General features: G+C 42.6%; 1 protein-coding gene across 1 annotated transcript in view; it reads left to right on the forward strand.

The window, feature by feature from the left end:
- Nucleotides 1–265: 265 nt before the first annotated feature.
- PHF2 (PHD finger protein 2) overlaps nucleotides 266–21,935 on the forward strand; it is a 190,869-nt gene continuing 169,199 nt past the window's right edge. The window contains 1 exon segment of the mRNA XM_074283656.1: nucleotides 266–476. Coding sequence (XP_074139757.1) covers nucleotides 379–476 — 98 coding nt within the window. The 5' untranslated portion in view covers nucleotides 266–378.

Here is a 21,935-nt window from a genome sequence, read left to right on the forward strand (position 1 = left end):
TTTGCCCTCCCCCCTTTCAGAGGCGAAGAGGAGGAGTAGGAGGAGAAGGAGGAGTAGGAGGAGAAGGAGGAGGAGGAGGAGAAGGAGGAGGAGGAGAAGCGGCGGCGGCAGCGGCGGCAGGAGCAGCCGGCCTGACCGGCGGCAGCGGCGGCTGCAGCAGCGGGGGCAGCCCCGGCCCCGGCCCCGGCCCCTGGCCCGCCGCTGCCTGGACACTGGGGCTGTGGTTTTTGCCAACGGGAGCCGGCGCGGGAGGTGGAAGAGAAGAAGGAGGTGGAGGAGAAGGAGGAGGAGGAGAAGAAGGAGGACTAGCGGCGGCGGCGGCTGTCGGAGGAGCGAGGAGCGGCGGCGGCGGCGGCTGCAGGAACAGCGGCAGCTAACATGGCGACGGTGCCTGTCTATTGCATCTGCCGGCTGCCCTACGACGTTACCCGCTTCATGATCGAGTGCGACGCCTGTAAGGACTGGTTCCACGGCAGGTAAGCGCGCCCGGCCGGGCCGGGCCTCGGGGAAGCTGGGGACGGCGGGCCGAGGCTGCGGGGTCGGCGCGGGCGCAGGGGCGCGGGGCGCGCGGCGAGGGGCGCCCACCCTCCTCCTCTTCCTCCTCCCCGCCCGAGGGCTCCCTTCGCCCAGCCTCGCCTCGGCTCCGCTCCCCTGAGCCCGGAGGGGAATGACGGATTTTCCAGCTGCATGTATTGTCTGTCCCCGGGCTGTCTCCCTTCCCTCCCGCTCCGGAGCCCGGATCCCGCCCGAGCCGAGCCCCGGTCCCCCGCTCCCGCCGCCCCCGTGCCCGGGATAAAAATAAATAAATCCGGAATTCGCCTGGTGTGGCGCTCGCTCCAGAGCAGTGTTTTCCCTCTTTCCTCCCTGGCCGCTACAGGCCCTTCCTTCCCGGGGAGAGAGGAGGAGTTAGTCGCCAGGCTGTCCCCAGCCTCCGGCCTCGGGCCCCTGCGCCTGCACTAGTGTGTTTTTTGGCGGCGGAGAGGACCAGAGGGTCGGCGGCAGTTCCTGCCCACGCTGGGGGCCCCCGGGCGGGGCTCCCCTTTGTGCCAGGACGGGGGGGGGGGTGAGGGCGGCGGGGAGGCTGGCTGTCCTCGGCCCTGCCCGCCCGCCGCGCTCCCGGCGAGCCACCCTGGCCTGGGGACAGCTGCCGGGCTGGCTCCCGGAGGGAGAGAGGGAGGGCAGGCCTCGCACAAAGCCTGGGGGGGCGGCTGGCAGGCAGCGGCGGCGGCGGCGGCGGCGGAAGCAGCGCGACTGCCCTGCTCTGTTTTGGGCACTGAGGTCCGGTTCGGCCCGGTCCGGCCCACCGCTCCCGGGCTGCCGCGCAGCTCGCCTGCCCGAGCAGAGCCCGGTCGCCGCTTTGGACTGCAGGAGCAGCCTCCTGGGAGAACCCCGCTTGCCGGACGCCCCGCGGGGAAAGTTCGGGGGTTTGCTGGGCCTGAGACTCTGCGCCCCTTCGTCTCCCTCCTCCCCCAACCCGGGTCTGGGACGAGTCTGATCCTCGTGCAACTGACAGCTAGGGATAGGGGATTGCCCCCTGGAGGCCGGGGCCAGGGGCAGGGAGGAAGCTGGGCTGGGAAGGTGGCAAGGAGGGAGGCCCAGGGCCTGAGCTTCCTTCCCGCTTTCCCTCCCGTCTCCTCCCCCTGTGAAGTTGCCTTAACTTTCCCTGCGCGGGACAGTGATCGCACCGTGGTTGGGGGCCCAACCGGGCTGGGGGCCTGGGAGAGGCGGGAGCTGAGTCCGGCCCAGGGCAGAGTCCCCAGGGAGCACAGAGTGGCGGGCTCCCAGCGCTGGCGAGGATAGGGCGGGGAGAGGAGGGAGGGAAGGAAGGTGGGGGAGGGACAGACAGGGGGCAGACTCGTGTGTGGAGTGGAGAGGAAGGGGGCGAGCAGGGCTTAAAGTGGGAGCCCATGGAGTGTGCCCCTGCTGGGAACGAACCGCGTTCTCCGCCGCCCCGCTCCCTCCTCCCACCCTTCTACCGCCCCATCGGGCCCACTCTTCTCAAGACAGAATCAACACACAAACCCTTTCCCCCACCTCTCCCTTCGCTTTCCTTAATGGAGGTGAGGCGTTCGAATAAGAACCCTGTCTGAGGCTGGTTTGCGCAGGGCTACGGTTTCCTTAGGTTTCGAGGGGAATGTTGCCGATGGGGGTGGGGGTGAGGGGAGTTGGATAGGGACTGGACGGATGCTGGAGGCTAAGAAGGCTTCTTTCGGTTTGTAAGGTTACTTCCCCCACTCTGCTTCTCTGCCAGGGAAGGAATGGTGCTTTGGTTTTGAAGTTGCCATTGGGCTTTCTAGGTTGATATGGAGGTGCAAGGAGAGCTCCTGGGGCTCCCGTCTTGGGAATCTAGCCAGCTTTACTTGTACTAGTCTAACCCAGTTCTAGCCCGGCCGTGCAGGTGTGCCGTTTCTCACTCTACCTGCTCGGCCTTTCCACTTTGTGCCCCCTTTGCCAAATCCTGGCCTCCTTCTCAGGAGAGCAGCGAGTGTCAGAGTAATAGGAGGAGGGGGAGGAGGTGACAGCTCAATGCCCAAACCGCCCCGACAGGTTCTGGTTGCAACTCATTTTGCCAGTGGGAAGTGCCGGGGGTGGGGGTGAGGGAGGAGGAGAGAGGAGAAGAGAGCTGGCGGGCTGGCTTCCTGCCCGAGGACCTAAACTCACCCCCGGCACTGGGGTGTTCAAAGGAGGTGGCAGTAGTTCAGGAGGATGGGGTACCCTTCTGGCTTCCTCTTCTCTTCCCCTCACCCCCCACCCCCTACCCAATCATGAGCCTCTGCCTGGGAGCTAGTGTTTGTCAGAAGCAAGGACAGTCTCAAACCTTGTGAAAACCATTCCAATTTCTTGTTTTGAGGACATTTTAGACTTCTCTATTATTCCCTCCAAATCTTCCTGTTGTCTTATTCACAGACCCTGTTGGGAGGATAGAGTTTAGTGCAGCTCAGAAAAATAATCATCTCTTCACCAAGACAGAGATTGAGAGATGAAAGGGATCTTAGAAATTGTCCAGTTCAACCTCTCATTTTACGGGCAGGGAAACTGAGACCCCAAAAGGTCACAAGTTATGTCACAATCTCCTCCCAGATCAGGTGGTTTGGGGGAGGGCCAACATTAAAACCCATCTCCTCCGACTCCCAGATCAGGCCTCTTCTTTACAAGATGCCTGCTTGATACTCTTGGCTAAGGAAAAAATTATGTGAAATAATGTTTTATTGCTCACTGAAAGATTCCGTTTTCTGGTGCATTTAGGAATAGGCAGGCTCCCTGTTGCCATTCAGAGCTGGGTTGAGAAGCTGGAGATGGTCATTGTCATGTCCTAAATCACATTGGGTAACCCAATTCGGCATACTGAAGTGCCTACTATGAACTGGCTCCAGGCTAGCAGATAGAGATAGAAAGATTAAAAAAAAAAAAAAAAAAAAAAGACTGCTTCTTCCCTAAAGGAGTTTAGGGATAATGGTTGGGGCAAGAGGAGATCTGTTCCCATACCATTGGCACCCAAGTTCGAGCATGGTAAGTCCACAATCCTGATGAAACACTGACCTGAGGTATTGGGAGAAGGGAAATAGCATAGGTGAGCAAAGTTGGCAAAATCCTCTGAGGCCTTCTCACTGTATAAGATCCTTTTCATCTCTCAATCGAGTCCTGTTACTGTATAAGAATCTTATTGACATTTACAAAAGTGGTCCTTTAGGTTTTACATACAGGTTTTCAGTGCTGGGGATTCCTTCTGCCCTCTCCAAACGGAGCCTGATCACTTTGGGATGCTTTTGAGGGTTAGGAAGTTTTTCCTGACAGTGACTCTTGACAACTTCCCATCTTTCCTGGTTCTGCTCTCTGGGGTTAAACAGAGCTAGAATCCCTTTACCACATGAAAGATTTTCAGATGTTAGGTGGATATTCCTCACATATTCCTAGCGCCTTTTTATCTCTTCATTGACCCTTATTGCTTCTTGGTTTTGTTGTTTGTTTAAGATTTCTTTGTGTACAGGTCATGTATACAGTGAGTAGAAATGTTAGCTTCCTGAAGGCAGAGACTAATTTTTTTATTTGTATTTTCAGCATCTGACTATAAGCACATAGTAGGTAGCAATGCTTTTTTTTGAGGGGGGTGTTAATTGAATTGAAGGAGGGAACACTGAAGCTGGGTTATCAGGGAGCCTTTATGGAAGAGTTAATACTTGAGCCGCTCTTTGAAGAAGGAAATCATTTTAGTAGATTGAGATGGGGGTGGGGGTGGGGTTTCTGTTTAAAGACAAATTGGGGAAGAGATGATGTATTGTACAGGAAAAATGAACCAGAGAGATTATTTTTCTTTTCTTTTCTTTTCTTTTTTTCTTTCTTTCTTTCTTTTTTTCTTTCTTTTTCTTTCTTTCTTTCTTTCTTTCTTTCTTTCTTTCTTTCTTTCTTTCTTTCTTTCTTTCTTTCTTTCTTTCTTTCTTTCTTCTTTCTTTCTTTCTTTCTTTCTTTCTTTCTTTCTTTCTTTCTTTCTTTCTTTCTTTCTTTCTTTCTTTCTTTCCTTCTTCCTTCCTTCCTTCTTTCCTTCTTTCCTTCTTCCTTCCTTCCTTCTTCCTTCCTTCTTCCTTCCTTCCTTCCTTCCTTCCTTCCTTGCTTCTTTCCTTCCTCCCTCCCTCCCTCCCTCCCTCCCTCCTCTCCCTCCCTCCCTCCCTCCCTCCCCTCCCTCCCTCCCTCCCTCCCTCCCTCCCTCCCTCCTTTCTTTTCTTTCTTTCTTTCTTTCTTTCTTTCTTTCTTTCTTTCTTTCTTTCTTTTCTTTCTTTCTTTCTTTCTTTCTTTCTTTCTTTCTTTCTTTCTTTCTTTCTTTCTTTCTTTCTTTCTTTCTTTCTTTCTTTCTTTCTTTCTTTCTTTCTTTCTTTCTTTCTTTCTTTCTTTTCTATTAAGTCTTTCCACGGTTATAGAAAGGGGTTAGTCTCTCCTCCCCCATATCCCTTATCCCTTGATTCTCAGATAAGATTTCTTCTTTAGAAGAAGCCTTCCTGACCTCTTAAGGAAAAACAAACAAACAAACAAAAAACTATGTGAAATAATGTTTTATTGCTTATTGAAAGATTCCAGTTATTTTGGTGCATTTAGGAATGCTAAGGCTCCCTGTTGCCACCCAGAACTAGGTTGAGAAGCTGGAGATGATAATGATTTATGTCCTGAATTTCATTGAGTTGTTTCTAACTAGCAAACTCCAAGTACCTACAGTGGCCCCAGGCTAGAAGGTAGAGATAGAAAGATTTTTAAAAAGCATAGATGTGGCTTCTTCTCTAGGAGAGTCCAATAAAGGTTGATCAGATTTGAATACAGAAATTTATGGGATACTATTAACAATTAAGGGGCATTTTTGTTTCTTTTTGGGCTAAGCCTCAATATTCTAGGAACATTTATATGTCAAATATATATATATATATATATATATATATATATATATATATATATATATATATATATATATATATATATATATATATATATATATATCTGAAGCAATTGGGGTTAAATGACTTGCCCAGGGTCACACAGCTAGGAAGTGTTAAAAATATCTGAGACCAGATTTGAACTCGGGTCCTCCTGACTTCAGGACTGGTGCTCTATCCACTTCGACAATTAGCTGCTCCCATATCTATTTCTTGAAACTCATTCTGAAGGCAGAACCAGAGATTTTGTTGTGGTCTTGAGTGCAAAGGATATGATTTCAATGGTGTTTGACTTTTATGTCCCATTTGGGGTTTTCTTGGTTTGGTATTTCTTTCTCCAGCTCATTTTACATATAAAGAAACTGAGGCAGTCAGATTTAAGTCACATAGCTAGTCAGTTTTGAGACCAGATGTGAAGTCAAGATGTGTCTGACTCCAGACCCACTGCACTATCCACTGCACCACCTAGCTGCCCCTCTAGCTCTCTGAGTTGATGCTTTATCTGCTTACTAGATGATAAGCTTTGGACTGGACTGTTTAGTGGTTTCCTAATTGACCTCCTCATATCCCTCCCCCCAAATCTATCTTCCACACAGTAGCCAGAGTGTTTTTACCAAATCACTGATCCGACGGTGTCTCCTCATTACTGGATAAACCCTGGTAGTTCCCTGTTGTCTCCAGGATCATGCCCTCTGGCATTCAAGGCTTTTTCAGCACTTGTCCCCTTCCTGCCCCTCCAGCTTTCTGCTGTTCAGCCTAATCAGCCCATATTATTTCATTCCTCTCCCATAATATTCCGTGTCTCAGTGTTTTGGTGATACCTATTCCCCGTCCTCTCGATCCCCTCTCTTCTTTCTCTCTGAATCCCTGATTCTTTCAGAGTTTAGATCAAGCACCTTCTTCTTGTGACTTTCTGATTTCCTCAACTGCTAGTGTGTATCTGTGAATTGTGTCTCTGTTTTATGTGCTTAGTATTTGCTACCTCCCTCGTCAGACCATAAACTTCTTTAGCACAGGACTGTTTGGCTTTTGTCTTTGCTTCTCCATTGATGGCTGGAAGCTTGGTTTGCAGCTGGTGCTTAATAAATGCTTGACTGATTGAAGGAACTGTGTGTTTGTTTCTTTACCTTCTAACTCCAACTAATTGTGCTGCCTTAGGTAACTGCTAAGTGTAGTAGTTAAAGAAGGGAGCGCTCCAAACAAGTTAGTCTTTTATATGTCAATACCCTTAGGCCCCTACTCCCAGCAACTTCTTGTGTCTTGTTTCTTTGCCTCAGGATGGGTAACTGGCTTTCAGACTCTACATTTTAGGAGGTTCTAATGATTAGTTTGGCTCAAGGAGTTAAAGCAACGACTTAGGACTCTCATTTTATATTCTGTTCAATTAAAAAAAAAAAAAAAGGTACCTGAGGCGCTATTCTAGTCCTAGGATACAAAGGCATAAAAGATTTTTTTTTTCTTCTGCTTTTGAGGCACTGATTATTCTAATGTGAGGCTATATCAACCACATAAAATAATTTCTGGAGGCCCAGAGTACAATTTTGGGGCAGGGGTAGTGGTGGGGAGATCTGTCCAGCGGAGTCAGACAATAGAGGGGCCTTGGAAGGAACCCAGGGGTTTTATAAGGCAGAGGTAAAGGAGAATGCATTGTTGGACTCGAGGGGCCAGTCTGTGTGACGGACAGGAAGGGCCAGAAGTCAGTCAAGAAGCAATTCTTCACCTTTTGCTTTATGCCAGGTGTTGTCCTGGGAGCAGGAGGAAACAGATTCCTACTTACCAGGAGTTTATCTTCTAATGAAGGAGGCAAGGAGTTATATTAACAGAAAAGAGAATAAATACATTGGGAATTCCAAAGAATCCAATGCAGTTGTGTCCCCACCTTCCCTAGAAGTGCCTTCCCTTTTCTTAATCATTTCATTCTGTCATTCAAGGCTCAGCTCAAGTCCTCATCCCTTATACAGGTGACTCCAGGCTAGACAAATAGTTCCCTCTGCTGAATTCAGTTTGTACTTGATAGCTGCACCACTTCATCTCTCTTTAATTATGTCTGTTAGTTATGTCTTCATGGATGCATTTTCTGCCTTGATTAGGGAACACAGTGTCTTCTGTTGATGCTGGGCATATTTTATGGTTTAGTACCTTCAGAAGGCTTCCCGTTGCTCAAATTATAAAATATATGCATATAAAATAAGTTGGCCATCCTGTGGAGGATTTAAGAATTCTCCACAGAAAGTTGTGACCCTTCTTTTCTACCCTTTCTTCCTCATTCCACTCTCTTTCATATTTAGTTGGTTTCAGGCAGCTCTTCCCAGACCCATCATTCACCTCCATGAATTTGGAAAGATTGCCCTCTCTATCCAGACTGAAATTCTTCTCCACAGGTACTATGTACATAGGAAGGTTAGCCCAGAAAAGAGATGCTTTTCTTCCTGAAGGGATCAGTTGAGGGGGGTACTTTCTCTGTAAGGATGATGCACCTCAAGATGAAAGGCTATCTCCCTGCTCAGATTCCTTTTGAGCACTTTGTAGGTCTCTTCTGCCCCATCACACCTTACCTTACTAAGTCAAACTTTTCTGGGTGTCTGACATTCCTTTCCTACAGACCTTAGAAAATATAAGCTCCTTGTGGACAGGTAATACTTCAATTTTTGTTTTCAGATCCCCAGCGACACTAGCACAATGACTTATAATTGGAAAAGATTAATAAACGTTGTTTGAATAAATGAATTCAAGTCATATTGACTAATATATAATTTTATTTCAGGTGACATAAAACTAAATTAGGACCAAACACAATGTGTGTTTAAAATGATGTAGGGGTGGGGCAGGCAAATAATTGGGGATCATTGAAAGAAAAAATGTAGAAAATTGAAATCTGTGGGTCCAATTCTGGCTGTTACAAAGAACTTATAAAATTCATGGAATCCCAAGCTCCTGAACAATTGAAATAAAATCAAAGACATATAGCAATCTAGAAGAGTGGTGAATTTCAAGTGAGAGTTGATTAGGACACAGATTCCATATCTTTAAAATGAGGAATCCTAATCAAATTTGGAGGATAATATTAACTGAGTTTTGGTGATTAGATGATCCAATAGAAAGTAGGAGAAACTTGCAGAGCACTAGCCATAGTGATAGAACAGAACAGTCTTCAACGCCAAATCCTTTCCAAATGATAATTCCTTCCTTCCTTCTTTCCTCCTTTCCTCCCTTCCTCCTTTCTTTCTTCCCTCCCTTCCTTCCTCTTTCCCTCCCTCCTTTCCTTTTTCCCTCCCTCTTTTCCTCCTTCCCTTCTTCCCTTCCTCCTTCCCACCTTCCCTCCCTCCCTCTCTCTCTCTAAACTAGGTGATTTGGTGCATATCTTCACAGCTGAAATGTTTGTTTCACCAGAGACTGTCCAGTGTGGAAATATTTGTAACCTTTCAGTTGTAGCAAACATTTGTTTTGAGGCTGTTTAGGGCAATGAACATTGCTGCAAATGTTTCCACTTCCAAGTAGGAAATGCATAAAAAAGACTTGTATAATTAGAATGGCCTGGACAGTGCAAATGTTTGTTTTGGCTCTACTTTAAGTCTTCTCTCTCTCCCCCCTCTTCTGACAGTCTAAGGAGTATTTTGATCCATACTCAATCCTGAGAACCCTGAGGAGGTGCTGTCCTTGTTACGGGGAAAACTGTGTTTTTGAAAAGGCATATGCATTCTAGACTTGAGATCCCTCTAGGAAATAATTGAAATCATTAAAAAAGAATTTATGGGTATTTTTTATTTGGGAGGACCTAAGCACACCTCAAGCTAGTAATAAAAATGTCATTTATTAGTTTTTTAGAGTTAATGATGTCAAAGGCTTAGAGCAAAACTGTCATCCATGGACCAGTTTCAGCTCATGGTTTAATGTTTCTAGCCTTTGGGTCAGATATTAAGAGGTGACACTCCTATTTGTGCCTATAGTTGTAAAAACAGAGCACAGTTTTAAAAAATCCTTAGCATCAATCCCCTAATAGACCTAAGGTACAGTGAAAAGTATTTTAGTTCTGGAATTAAATGAACTGGATTCAGATGCTGGCTCTGTTGCTTATACTAGCTTAGGGACCTTGAACTTAACCTGTCTTTCTGATCCTCATTTTCCTTATCTGTAAAATGAAAAGACTTCACCTTTGGTGATCCTAAAATGCCCAGGATGAGCATCTGTTATCCTGAAGGTCTGTTTTCTTTCTATACATGTATACGATCTGTCCTGCTATAACATTTGTTTTAAAAACGTGAATTTGTTCTCATGCACTTGATATGTTAGGAATACGATTTGAAAATAACATTTTGCTCAATAGAAACAAGAGAAAATGGTCTCACTTCACAATAATTCACAAGCTATTATAGCTATAGCCCTTCTGACGCCTACTTCCACACGCCAACTGCAAGCCTTGTTTAAGTCGGTGGGCATATTTTGTTATGTTGCAGATTGTGCAGCAGTCTGAGGTCAGGATGCTGCTGCTATTCACTTTAGCTTTTATGGGCTTTTTAACCCTTTAAAATGGACAAAGCTGTGTCACCATTTTCATTAGATTCCTTTTTTTTTTTTTTTTTTAATGTATCATCTTTTCTTATGCATCATCAAGGAAGTTTTTGAGTGCTGTACCCTTAATATCATTCCCTATAATAAGGGTTTTTTTCTACATTATTTTAAATATAAGTGGGATTTCTATATGACTATATACATCTTTGCCTTTCTGTTCAAGCTATTCTTGAGTTTGTTTGGATTATGTTTATTTTATATATAAGGCACTTTCCCATTTATTTTCTCATTTGATTCTATTCTTCTGTTCCCACCCATACCACCTAGGTAAGTCATATAAAGAAGCACAATCCTTAGGTTATAATTAAGGACTGCAGTGACTCACTTTGCTGGGTCACAGCAAATAAACGGTGTCACTTATCTTGAGCCTTTAAGGCCAATCACCTGGTTGATTTTTGTAGTGTTGTCTTTTTTCTTTTTCTCTGCCTATTGTGGTCTATTCGTGGCTCATTTTGTCTTTGTACATAGTTTTTGACTTCTGTATCTCTGGCCTGCTTTATTTCCCTCCTATTTTTCTGTCTTTTAGGCTTTTTGAATTCTTCCTTTTTCCTTTTCCCTTTCCTCTTTTCCTCATTTACCTGACCATAATGTAGAACTGGACAGCCAGGTGGTTCAGTGGATAGAGCACTGGGCCTGGAATCAAAAAGACTCAGATTTCTGTGTTCAAATCTGGCCTTAAATGCTTCCTAGCTTTGTGATCCTGGACAAGTCATTACCCCTATTTGCTTTAGTTTCCTCCTCTGTAAAATGAGCTGGAGAAGGAAATGGCAAACCACTTCAGTATCTCTGCCAAGAAAACTTCAAACAGGGTTATGAAGAGTCAGATACAGACTGAAGCAGCTGAACAAGAATAATACATGTAGAACTAAAGTCTATTTTAATTATTTTTTGTATTTACTGAATAGGCTTTTATGTTCCCTGTCTTCCTTAATTTAAAAAACAGATGAGTGGAACATTTTCTCTAAATCAAACACCCTAAACTGCTGTTTTTCATATGAGACTTGCTAGATTTTTGCCCTTCCCTCCCCCAACTGCTCTCAACGGTCCTTAAGTGAACCAAGGTTCTCTGCTTCTGGCCTAGAGACTGACCAATCTTGTCAGATATCTTGGAGAGAAGGATAATGGTGGTTTGGGAGTCTTCTCCTACAGGATGGCCTTTTGGAGGGAAACAGCTCTTGTGTGATTTCCAGATTTGTAGATCTTGCTGAGTTTCCTTGGGCTCTGTGCCTGAACAGAGCACACAGCTGGTGGCCTAAGCAGGGACCAAACCAAGCTGAACCCTGGAAACACCATGTTTTTCCATGGAGAAAGACATTCCTAATCCTATTCTGTGACTGGATTTGACCCGGGAGCATGAGAATAAAACATCTTTGTCTAAGGAAATGGAGAAACCAGCTTTTTTTAATCTGTAAAAAAGATTTTACCTCTTAAGTGATAGAGCAGAGAATTCCTAAAACAACACACACATACCCACAGAGCATGGATATATAAATATATTTACACCATGGAGTCAGAGATTCTTAAAAAAAACACACAACAATTTTACATGAGATTTAGTGACTAATTTTAAAGTTCTGGGGAATACAAAAGATATTGCTGTATTTAGCTGGCAAGTCCTTGGACTTTTTTTTTAGATTGTTCATTGCTAATCTAAAATCCATGGAAAATCGCCTCAGACTTGGATGATGATGACAATAATTCCTAACTGATAGTATCTTCTGGTGTATTAGTAGTGATTGAGAGATGGCCTAAGAACAGGGAGATCCAAATTCAAGTCCTATCCCTGGGTGCATAATCCTAGGTAAATCACTTAAACTTTCAGTGCTCTAGACCTACTGCTGGACCAGGAACACATTTTATCTTAAAAAACCACAAATTAAAAAAAAAGAAAACTATTAACATTATCTATTTTACATTATATTTTTATTCCCTACCTTAAACATTTCCCAACTACATCTTAATGGACCTTGCACCTCTGAATAATCTTCCCTGGTTTAAGAAGTACTTTCTCATGAGGAAGGCGCTATGTATAGTCTTGTTATCCTCATTTTATGAACAAGGAAATTCAGACTTCTCACAGTGGTAGGATTCAAACCCAACACTTATTCTAATGTAGTACATTTTCTATTGCTGCAAAATAAAATCACAGCTGCTGTTTGGTGTTCCTTTTCTCTGAATCTGGATACAGAGTGCCCACTCTGGAGAGATTTCCTAGACTCATTTTGCTAAGGACTGAAGTAGAATCCTACTATTATTTCATTCTTCTGACGCTAGGTTATACCTTCTTGGTCTGAGTGTCCTAGCATCTTCTGAATGAAGCCGTGAACATTCATCCATGAAATCAAGTATCTTTCTGATTCCCCACCAATATGTGGCCCCAGGAAACAGGGACTGTCAGGGTCTGTGTGATCAGGGCTGCTACCTCATAGCAGTGATAAGGGTTCCATCCATTTGAAGAGAACTTTCTCTACCAGAAAATAACTGATAGTACAGTGGCCTGGTTCCTTGGAATGTTGAGGAATTACCCAGGTGGGACAGAACTGAGCAAAAAGGGTTGAGGTATTTTATCCTAAAAGTTACCAAAGTCCCTGGAGCAGCTGTTTGACCAACTTCTGCCATGACCTTTCCTCTCTGACCATTCACTCCTCAGTTTTGAGAACTGTAGTCACTCTCTCCCTAATCCTTACCTGACTTCATGATGAAAGGCCTGACTCTAATCTTGCCCTGCCCTATGATCTTAGCTCCTTATGACATGTACCAAGAATGTGACAATGGCAAGTTTGATTATTGCCCAGTCTGCTCAGACAGTTCCTTGAGGGTCAGTGAGTCTAGTGCAGGACAGATCAAACAGGATAAAGCACTTCTGACATTTTTACCCTATTTTCAGAACCATTTTTGGAGGGGGTAACCAAAGCCTTTTTCATCTGTCAGTGGAATTGTTTACATTTCACTCTCAATGTAAGTTTTACTGTATATTTTCAGTAAACATTTATCTCTGCTATGTGCAAGGCACTCTGATGAGCTTTAGAGTAATCAGTAAAGGTTCCTAATTAACAGAGGATGCAAAAAACCAAAAAGAAAAGAAATTATTAAAAATTCAAACCAAACAGGTTAGATCATAGATCACAGGTTCATAGCTGGAAAGGATCTTAGAGGCCGTTGAGTCCATTTCCTTCATTTTATATTGTTTTCTTCTCTGATCTCAATTAAAAAAAATTTAAATTTTAAAAATTAACAAAATTTGATTTTCTCTTTTTCAAATCTCATACCTCTTCAATGGGGGAAAAAGAAAAAAGAAAAACAATATTCTTGTAACAACTAGGCATAGTCAAGTAAACACATTTCTGCATTGGCCATATTCAAGAAATATACATCTCAGTGTGTACCCTGAGATCATCTCTAGAATGTCAGGAGGTAAGTAGAAGTATGCTTCATCATCAAGTTCTAGAGGATCTCAACCCTTTTATTTTACTGCTAAGGTAACTGAGAGGACCAAGGGTTTAAGTGATTTGTTCAACATCCCACAGTTAATAAACATCAGAGATACATGTTGAACCTTGGACCTGAGACTCCTGAACTAGAATTCTTTCATTTGTATTATGCTGTCTCCCCTGAGAGAATGTAGTCTGTAGTTGTATGTAATTTAGTTTAGCGAAGGAATAAGACACAAAAACACGTAATTGTAACACCCATTATGATGAATGGTTTGGTGTCTGTCCTTGTGATGTCTTGACTTGTGTGTGAATTGGATTAGTGAGACAGAGTTGCACAAAGTCATCAGTCTCACTCTCTCTTCCAGAGTCATCCAAGTCCAGTGACAGGACAAAAATCAGGAAGATGGTGGTGGCCTGGATGCACTGGGTAATCTTGCCATCTTTGACTGACCAAGGTCTAGGTCTTCCTGTTTTAGATGCTTTTGTGGCTACTGAAACAAATGGTTCTCCTCTGTTCATTTCTCCAGGGGAAGTCTTCACAAGAGTAGAATAGATATTCCCCTAACTCTCCAATAAGTATGAGGAGCCTGGTTTAGGCCTTCTGCCAGTGTGGTTTATTAGGGTGTGGCTGCTGTGCACAGGTGAGAGTTGGGTGCCAGGTGGACCTCAAGTGGATGAGCAGCCCTGAAAAGGATTCAGCACCAGAGGTGCTAGTTCTGAAACACCTCCAGAGATGTAAAAGAAAATGCTTTGTGAGTTTTGAGGAGAAATGCTATAAGCAAAGGGATGAATATAGGTCTCAAAGAAGAGGGAATGAATGTCAACAATTGAAGGGGGCTGGGAAAGACATTACAGGCCTGGGAATGATGCATTGTTCAGTGTAACAGGATGCTTTTAAAAAATTCCCTGAAGTTCTATGTAGGCAAACTGTATGCTTCACATCTTGGGGGAGTAGATGGAACTCTCTGTGTGCTTAGTGGACATCAGTGGGAGATCATGGGCCACGACTTTCAATTTTTTTTTCTTTTGAGCTGAGAGCCATAGGCAGAATTTGCAGAGAGAAAAGTCTGAGTCAGATGCAAATGGGATAAGTCATTTGTGCATCTTGGGCAAGATTTGAAGTTTTTGTCTCTGTTGCGTCACTGTCTATGATATGTCACTTGATTTATCCCAAAATGACCATCTTGACTCCTCACAACCAAGATAAATTTTGGAGGCACTAAAATATGTGCATTTTAATAAAAAGTTAAATTTTGGAAAGTCCCTTTCTGTTATCCCCTCAGTGTCATACCTCATGCCTAACCCTGATTTGCCGACAAGAGAGAGAATTATGATTGAAGGCCCAAAGGGAAACCAGCAAGGGAATCATTTTCCTGGTTTGTGAGATGAGCAGAGACCATGTGAAAGAACTATAATTTTTGCTAATTCTATAGATAATATCATCAGGAATAGAAAAGTTAAGGTCATTTTGAGAACAAAATATGGAAGGAGGTACTTGATTATGTGCATATTGTTTCTGAAATGCTTGCATGTAATCCTGGTGATGACTAATAGGTAGTTGGAAATGTGAGATATTAGGTCGGACAAGAGTTTGGTTTGAAGTTATGTATATCTCTATATATCTCTAAATCTTTTTATATATGAGAGGCATTGAGTTTGAGGTGAGTGATAGATGAAGCTAAGGAATTAACGGAAATTGCCTCCAGAGAGCAAAGGGGGATTGGAGAAAAGAAGGACAAGAGCAGAATACTGATATGTCAACATTTGGGTAGAAAGGGGGAAGAGAAGGAGAAAATAATTACTTATATAGTGCCTACTATGTGTCAAACACTCTGGTAAACATTTTTTTAAAAGAACAAATAGTTCATTTTATTTTCACATTTTGGGTCATATTTTGACTTAGCTTTAATATGTAACATTATCTTATGTTTTATTATATTTTTTTGTTTTGCTCGTTATTTCCTAAGAACATTTATGTCGTGGGCTTGTGTGTCACCTCTGACTTCATATTTGCCACCTCTTTCTCCAAGATCAACCCTCTTTTCATCAGATCACTCCAGGTCCCCCAGGAGATGCCCTCTGGACCCAGGTAGGGGTGGCGGGGAGGAGGAAGCTGTTTCATTTCTATAGCAGTAGGACGCGACTGTACCCTACTTTTAGATAATCAGGTATAGGATTCAGTACTAATTGTAACGAGGAGATGGTAAACTCTGATACTTTTAAGATCCTTGTAACTGTAACTTTGTTCCTTGAATTACAGTCTTGTTCCCTGAGTCAATACTAAATGTGTCTGGACCTCCCCCCACCTGCCCCACCCCCTTTTCCTAAAGGCTAATTTGAAGTGATGAAAATAAGATTAGAGGCTCTGGAACCGAGGGAGCAGGAAAATTTCTGGCTTGGGCCCTTAGCAAGATACAAGAACCAGAGAGAATGAGTCAATTCAGGCACAGGATGGGCGTTAGGGCCTCTGCCCTGTCTGGGGCTCAGTTTTCGGAGTCATGAAAGCCTCCCAGGGCCCTTTGCTCAAGAATTTCAGGTTCCCAGCTGTAGTTTTGGGTGTGAAACTTTGTGTGTCTCTATGTCTAGAGTTGAGTGAGGATGGGCTCTATTTTCCAAAGGGGAGAATGACACCTGGAGTCATTGTAGCAAATAAAATGTTTATCTTCATGCATTGAAATGGCACACTATGGACAGCAGCAGACAGAAGACTACAAGCTGAGGGGAGTCCCAGGAAATGAATCTAAGACCCACTTTGGCAGCTTTTTACCTCTGCAATCCAGGACAGATCCTCTCACCTCTCTGGGCCTCAGTTTCCTTAAGTGTCATATGCTGCGGGAATGGAGGCAGATGCCCTCTAAAATCCCTTCCAGCTGCAGATCGGTGGCGGGTTCCTCCTCTTCCTCCTCCCTATGATGCCCACTGGGCACTGAGTGCCAGAAAGGTCCCAGCATTAGCAAAAGGGAAAGAGAAGCCTTTGTTTTGCATCTGATTGTCAGAGCAGAGCTCCATAATGACTGAGAGGCTGGAAATAGAGAGCAGCCTTAGCATTTCCTCTAAACTTTCCCCTGCAGCAGACTTCCTCATTTCTGTGGTAGTGCCGTCAGTCTCTGTTAGACAGGTCTAGAACCCTGGACTTATTCTGTGTTTAGTCTCTATCTCATTCTGTCTCACCCCTCAGTCTGACCATTCTGCCTCCACAGTATTGAGGAAGGGGATAAGCAGAGTACCTACTACGTGCCAGCCACTGTGCTGAGCATTTTTATTTTTTTTACAAATATTTTCCCATTTGATTCTCACAACAATCCTGCTAGAGGAGTTCTATTATTACTTCCATTTTACAGATGAAGAAACTGGGGAAAACAGGTTAAGTAACTTGCCCAGGATCACGCACCTACTATCTATGCTTAGTGGCACTGTGCCCAGCACTGTGCCACCAGCTGCCTCTCCATTATCTCTTACATCAACCCGTGTTCTCCTTTTGGGGGGCATTGAGAGGTTAAATGACTGCCGATGGACACACTGCATCTCTCAAATAGGACTTCTCATTCCAAGCCTGTCATTATTTCTACAAAGTTACACGGCCTTTCGACCCTAGGTGGGTACTTTCTTAAAATTCTCTGAACTATAATCTACTGGAACATCTTGGAATGAAAAGGCAAGTTCTTGAGGTCAGTCTAGGAGCACAGTATACTGGAAAGAGCAATGAATTTGTAGTCAGCTGACATCTGGGTTCAAGTTTTGGCTCCAATCCTTGTTAGTTGTATAACACTGGGCAAAGAATTTAACTTTCTGTCTTTCATTTTTTAAAACAGGAATGATAAACACTTGCACAACCTATCATATAGAATTGTGAGGAGGAATGTGCTTTGTAAGCTCGAAGTTCCCATTGAAATGTGATTTACTAGGTTTATGACTAAAAGTATATCTCTTTTCCTTCTGGAACATTAGTTAGCTTGATACCTAGGTCTGGAAAATGAGTCTTTCCCTAGTTCTTTGTCACAAAGGACCAGGTCTGAGCATCTGCTGAACCTCAGATGGCTTCTTCGACAGGGCCAGTAGACAATCGTGGTATCTCCGATGAGCTCCCACATGAAGAGTCCAGGGTCCTGAGGCTCGAAGCTTGCCAGAGCTCAGGTTAAGAAGCCAGTTTCTGCTCCGCGTGCTCATTCTAAGATTGGACCAGGGGAATGGAACAATTATTAAAGATTTTACCTGTGTTCCTGCTCAGGATTCTTATCCTCCATTGAAAGGTTTCCAGTTATCTGGAGAGATTGAGCCAAACAAACCTAGACTGGGAGCTTTGACTCCTTTCCAAAGGACTTGGATGAACACCTGCTTATTTGCTTTTTACTGTGTAGTTCAGACCTAGACTTCTAAAACATGATTAAAGATCCTGGTTTGGATAAATGTCCTGACATTTGCTCTCTGAGCTTCAAGGAGCCAACCAGCAAACATTAAGTGCCTACTATGTCTCAGGCACTGTTAGAACAAAACATTGGAACTAGAAGAGATCTCAATGGTCATCTAGCCCTATCATTTTACAGAAAACTGAGGCTCAGAGAAATTTATAATATTTTCCTCCCACTCTTTTAAAAATAGATTTTATTTATATCTATTTTTTTTTTTTTACATATTCTAAAATTTCCCATTTATCCCTTCCTTCCTCTTCTTGGTAAACCATTTCAAAATAAATTTAAAAATAAAAATAGGGAGAAGAGAAAAAAAATTCAACAAAATTGATCAAAATTCCCTTTAGCTTTATATAGAAGTGGTGAAGAAGAGAGGTGTTTCTTATCTTTTCTGTTCTTGGAAGCCAAACTTCTTGTTTGGGATTTTTCTAAATTCATTCTCTAATGTTTTGTGGTGGTGGTGCTTTCTGTTACATTGATAGTCGTTATAGATATTCATTTCTAGGCTTTCTTTGCTTCACTTTCCATCAGTTTGTGTGAAGCAGTGCTTTGTAGGCCTCATAGTCATCATTGCTTAGAGCCCAATAATATTCTGTTACATTCACCTACTCCATTTGTTCAGCCATTCCCCGATTCTTGGGTATCTACTTTCTGGTTCTGTGCCACCTATATTGTCAATAATTTCTTTGGTGATTTGCCAAACAATGGAATCCCTTCACCAGAGGTGGGAACATCTTAACTATTCCATTTACATAATTCTAAATTTATTTCTACAATGATTGCACTAACTCAAAGCTCCACTAGCAGTAGACTAGCACTAGGGTGCCTGGCTTTCCTTAGCAGCTCCAAGATTGGCCATATCCCTTTTGTCATCTTTGTCAATCAGGATTATTTATTTACACTCTTAGTCCAAAGGACACATTGTCAGTTCAAACTACATATATATATCTACACACATACATACATACAGAGAGAGAGAGAGAGAGAGAGAGAGAGAGAGAGAGAGAGAGAGAGATGTGAAGTGTAATTCTTTCCCCCCTTGAGTCCTAATGCATGATACAGTACATACAACAAATATTTATTAAGCATCTCTTGTTTGCAAAGTTCTACTCTAGATTCTGGGGAGATAGGGTTTAGATAAAACAAGTTTAGGTAAGACATGTCCTCACCCTCTAGGGGCAGTGGATAAGGTATTAACACAGGTAACTTTAATATAGAACATTTCTTGATGAGTGTGTTGAAGTGTGTAAATCTGAGGAAGAAGGCCATTACCCACTTGAGTGAAATGTTTAAGGAAGATTTCCTGGGGGAGTGGGCTTTACTGTGGGGAGTTGGACCTTCCCTCTTTGTGGAACAGAAATGGCAATTCTTGCTGAGTTCTCATTTCTAGCAAGTGATCTCCTGAAGCACTTCCCAGTGAAATGTTCCCAATGTATAAACAAAACACCACATAAAAATGCAGGGGAGAAAGAATGATCTCAGTTCTCTCATAAATCAGAAGAAATTTAAGAAATAAAACAAGTTGGCAGCATCTTACTGGAGAGGATCAAGAATTAGCAGACTTCCATTTTCTCCAACTGCTCTGCTTTGTGGGTGGCCAGAACACCCATGGTGAATTCCAGCAAATGTCATAGGAGGGGTGGTAGCTACCCTTGGGGCTCCGGACCTTCCTCATCATGCATTTCCTTAAATTTGGCAAATAAGTTGGGATTGATTGCTCTTATCCCCCACCTTTACCAAAATATTTATTTTCCAGAATTCAGGTGTTTTTGTTTTTTTTCCCTCTCATTTTTATTGCCTTTTAGAAACACACATCCTAGTGTCATTTCTTAAGTTCTTTCTTCAAGCCAGAGATGTATTGGTTCCATAAAATAATGTCTATTAAGAAACAAAGAATCCAAGAAATGAAAAGGATCACAGAGGAAAAAGGTCTAGCTTTTCTTTACAAAGCATAGAATTTTTTCCCTGTGGCATCATGTTGAGTGATTTCTCCTTGAAGACTTCCAGTGACAGGGAGCTTATTACTGCTCAGAGCATCCCATTCTATTGTTAGTATGGCTCCAACTATTATAATATAGAATATGCAGACATACTCATCATTTGAGAAAACATAGAAAGAATATTCATTATTTAACTGAATTATATCTTCTTGTTTTAAAAGTACAGATAGTCAAAACAGTTTGTGAATTAATTTTACCTTATAGCAAGGAACATAAAGTTCAAAATAGAAGACTCAGCTGTGTTATAGGTTAAATGCTATTTTAGTCTGTAACAAAAATAAAGTCAAGGATTCAGACTCTATTGCATAATCATACCTAATGGAGGGACCATTGAGTGCTGATTTCCCCATAGACCTCACAGAAGCACTTGCCTTCCTCTCGTGGGAAATGTACCCTGCAAGGTCTCCTAATGAGGACAGAACCCTTTTCTGAATTCTGCTGGGTCTCTTGAAAATGCCCTCTCAGGATGTTGTGACATGGAATCTTCGGCTAGTGTTCTCACGCAGACATGGTCAATTCTTGACCAGATGCAACAGCAATATCGGACAGACTTTTCAGGAACAGCTTTTAGCCAAAGCCTCTATCACAAAGACATAGCAAGTATCTTAAAATTGTTCATTTCCAGCTCATTTCAAATACCACAAAAACATTTTGGAAATTCAGATAATGGTTTCTTTAAGGAGTAAACTGTTAGTACATCTGCTTTTGCTGCTGCTACTACTATTTTTACTACTAATACTTCCACTACTGCTACTGCTGCTACTGCTATTACTGCTCTTACTACTACTACCACCAGCAGCACTCCTGCTACTATTACTATCTCTACCGATGTTGCTGCCACTTTTAACAACATGGACAAAGAAATATTAAACAAATGGTTGAATCATTAAGATTTGTTTGTGGAGATGGAGGAGTCTGCAATAGCAATTCAGGCTAATTTAATGTTACCAGAAATGGAAGAAAAATTTTCCTTAAAGAGATGGGATTTTGTGATCAATATAGATTCTGTAAGGAAATAGCAGAAACTGTGCAACACAGACTACAGGTTGCAAAAATTTAGGACCTATTGAACATCTAGCCAGAAATGACTTTATGGTAAGAATTATGCATGAGAAATTTGCTGTCTCCCATAGACTGACAGATAACAACTCCCCATACTACAAATACAGGGTTCAAAGTATCTGAGAGAATGCAATTAATAGTACACTGGATGATTTTCTCAGTTGCTTACAAAAATGTCTGGACATCACAATGAGTGATAAAGACCTAACAGTAATTTTCCAAATGGAGTCATCAATTATATGGAATAAAAATCTTTCAAAATATAGAGATCTGTCACAGGAGATAAAAATTATATGTGGATAGAAAGAAATGACAAACATCCCTATATTCTCATCCAATACAGGTGGTATATCCAAGTACCTTTATAAACTAGAAAAGCAATATTTTATCCACCTGTGCAGTAATCTGTAGTACATTAAATATAAAAGAATAACAGCAGGATAGGAACTTGTTCCAAGACCATTTCTATCTGGATTCCATCAAAAAAAGTGGGAAAAAATGAGATGATGGTAATAGTAGCTGCCTTTTTCTATAAGTTCCCAAGGTTGGATTCAGTTCATGCTAATTTCAGAGCTTGAGGATTTGAGCTGTGATTTATAGAATCATAGATTTATACACTTTAAATTTTTTTATTGCTTTTTATTTACCAGATATATGCATGGGTAATTTTATAGCATTGACAATTGCCAAACCTTTTGTTCCAAATTTTCCCCTCCTTCCCCCCCCTCCCTCCCCCAGATGGCAGGTTGACCAATTCATGTTAAATATGTTAAAGGATTTATACACTTTTTAAAGAATGAATATGGTTTTGTAGTCCCCCCTCTCTGTGTGTCTTTTTCTCTCTCTTTCTGTCTCAGTCTCTCTCAATAGCTGTCTGTCTGTCTGTCTCTCTCAATTGTCTATCTGCTTCTCTCTGTCTCTCCTCCGTCATGGGTGTATGTGTATATGTATGTATATACAGATTTTTGTTGTTGAAAACACCCATTCATTGCATATCCAAAGATAACTGCCTGAAATCCATTTTGAATTTGAATTTTCTAAGAT

Source organism: Sminthopsis crassicaudata, chromosome 1 (genome assembly GCF_048593235.1).
Source record: "Sminthopsis crassicaudata isolate SCR6 chromosome 1, ASM4859323v1, whole genome shotgun sequence".
Lineage (NCBI taxonomy): Eukaryota > Metazoa > Chordata > Mammalia > Dasyuromorphia > Dasyuridae > Sminthopsis > Sminthopsis crassicaudata.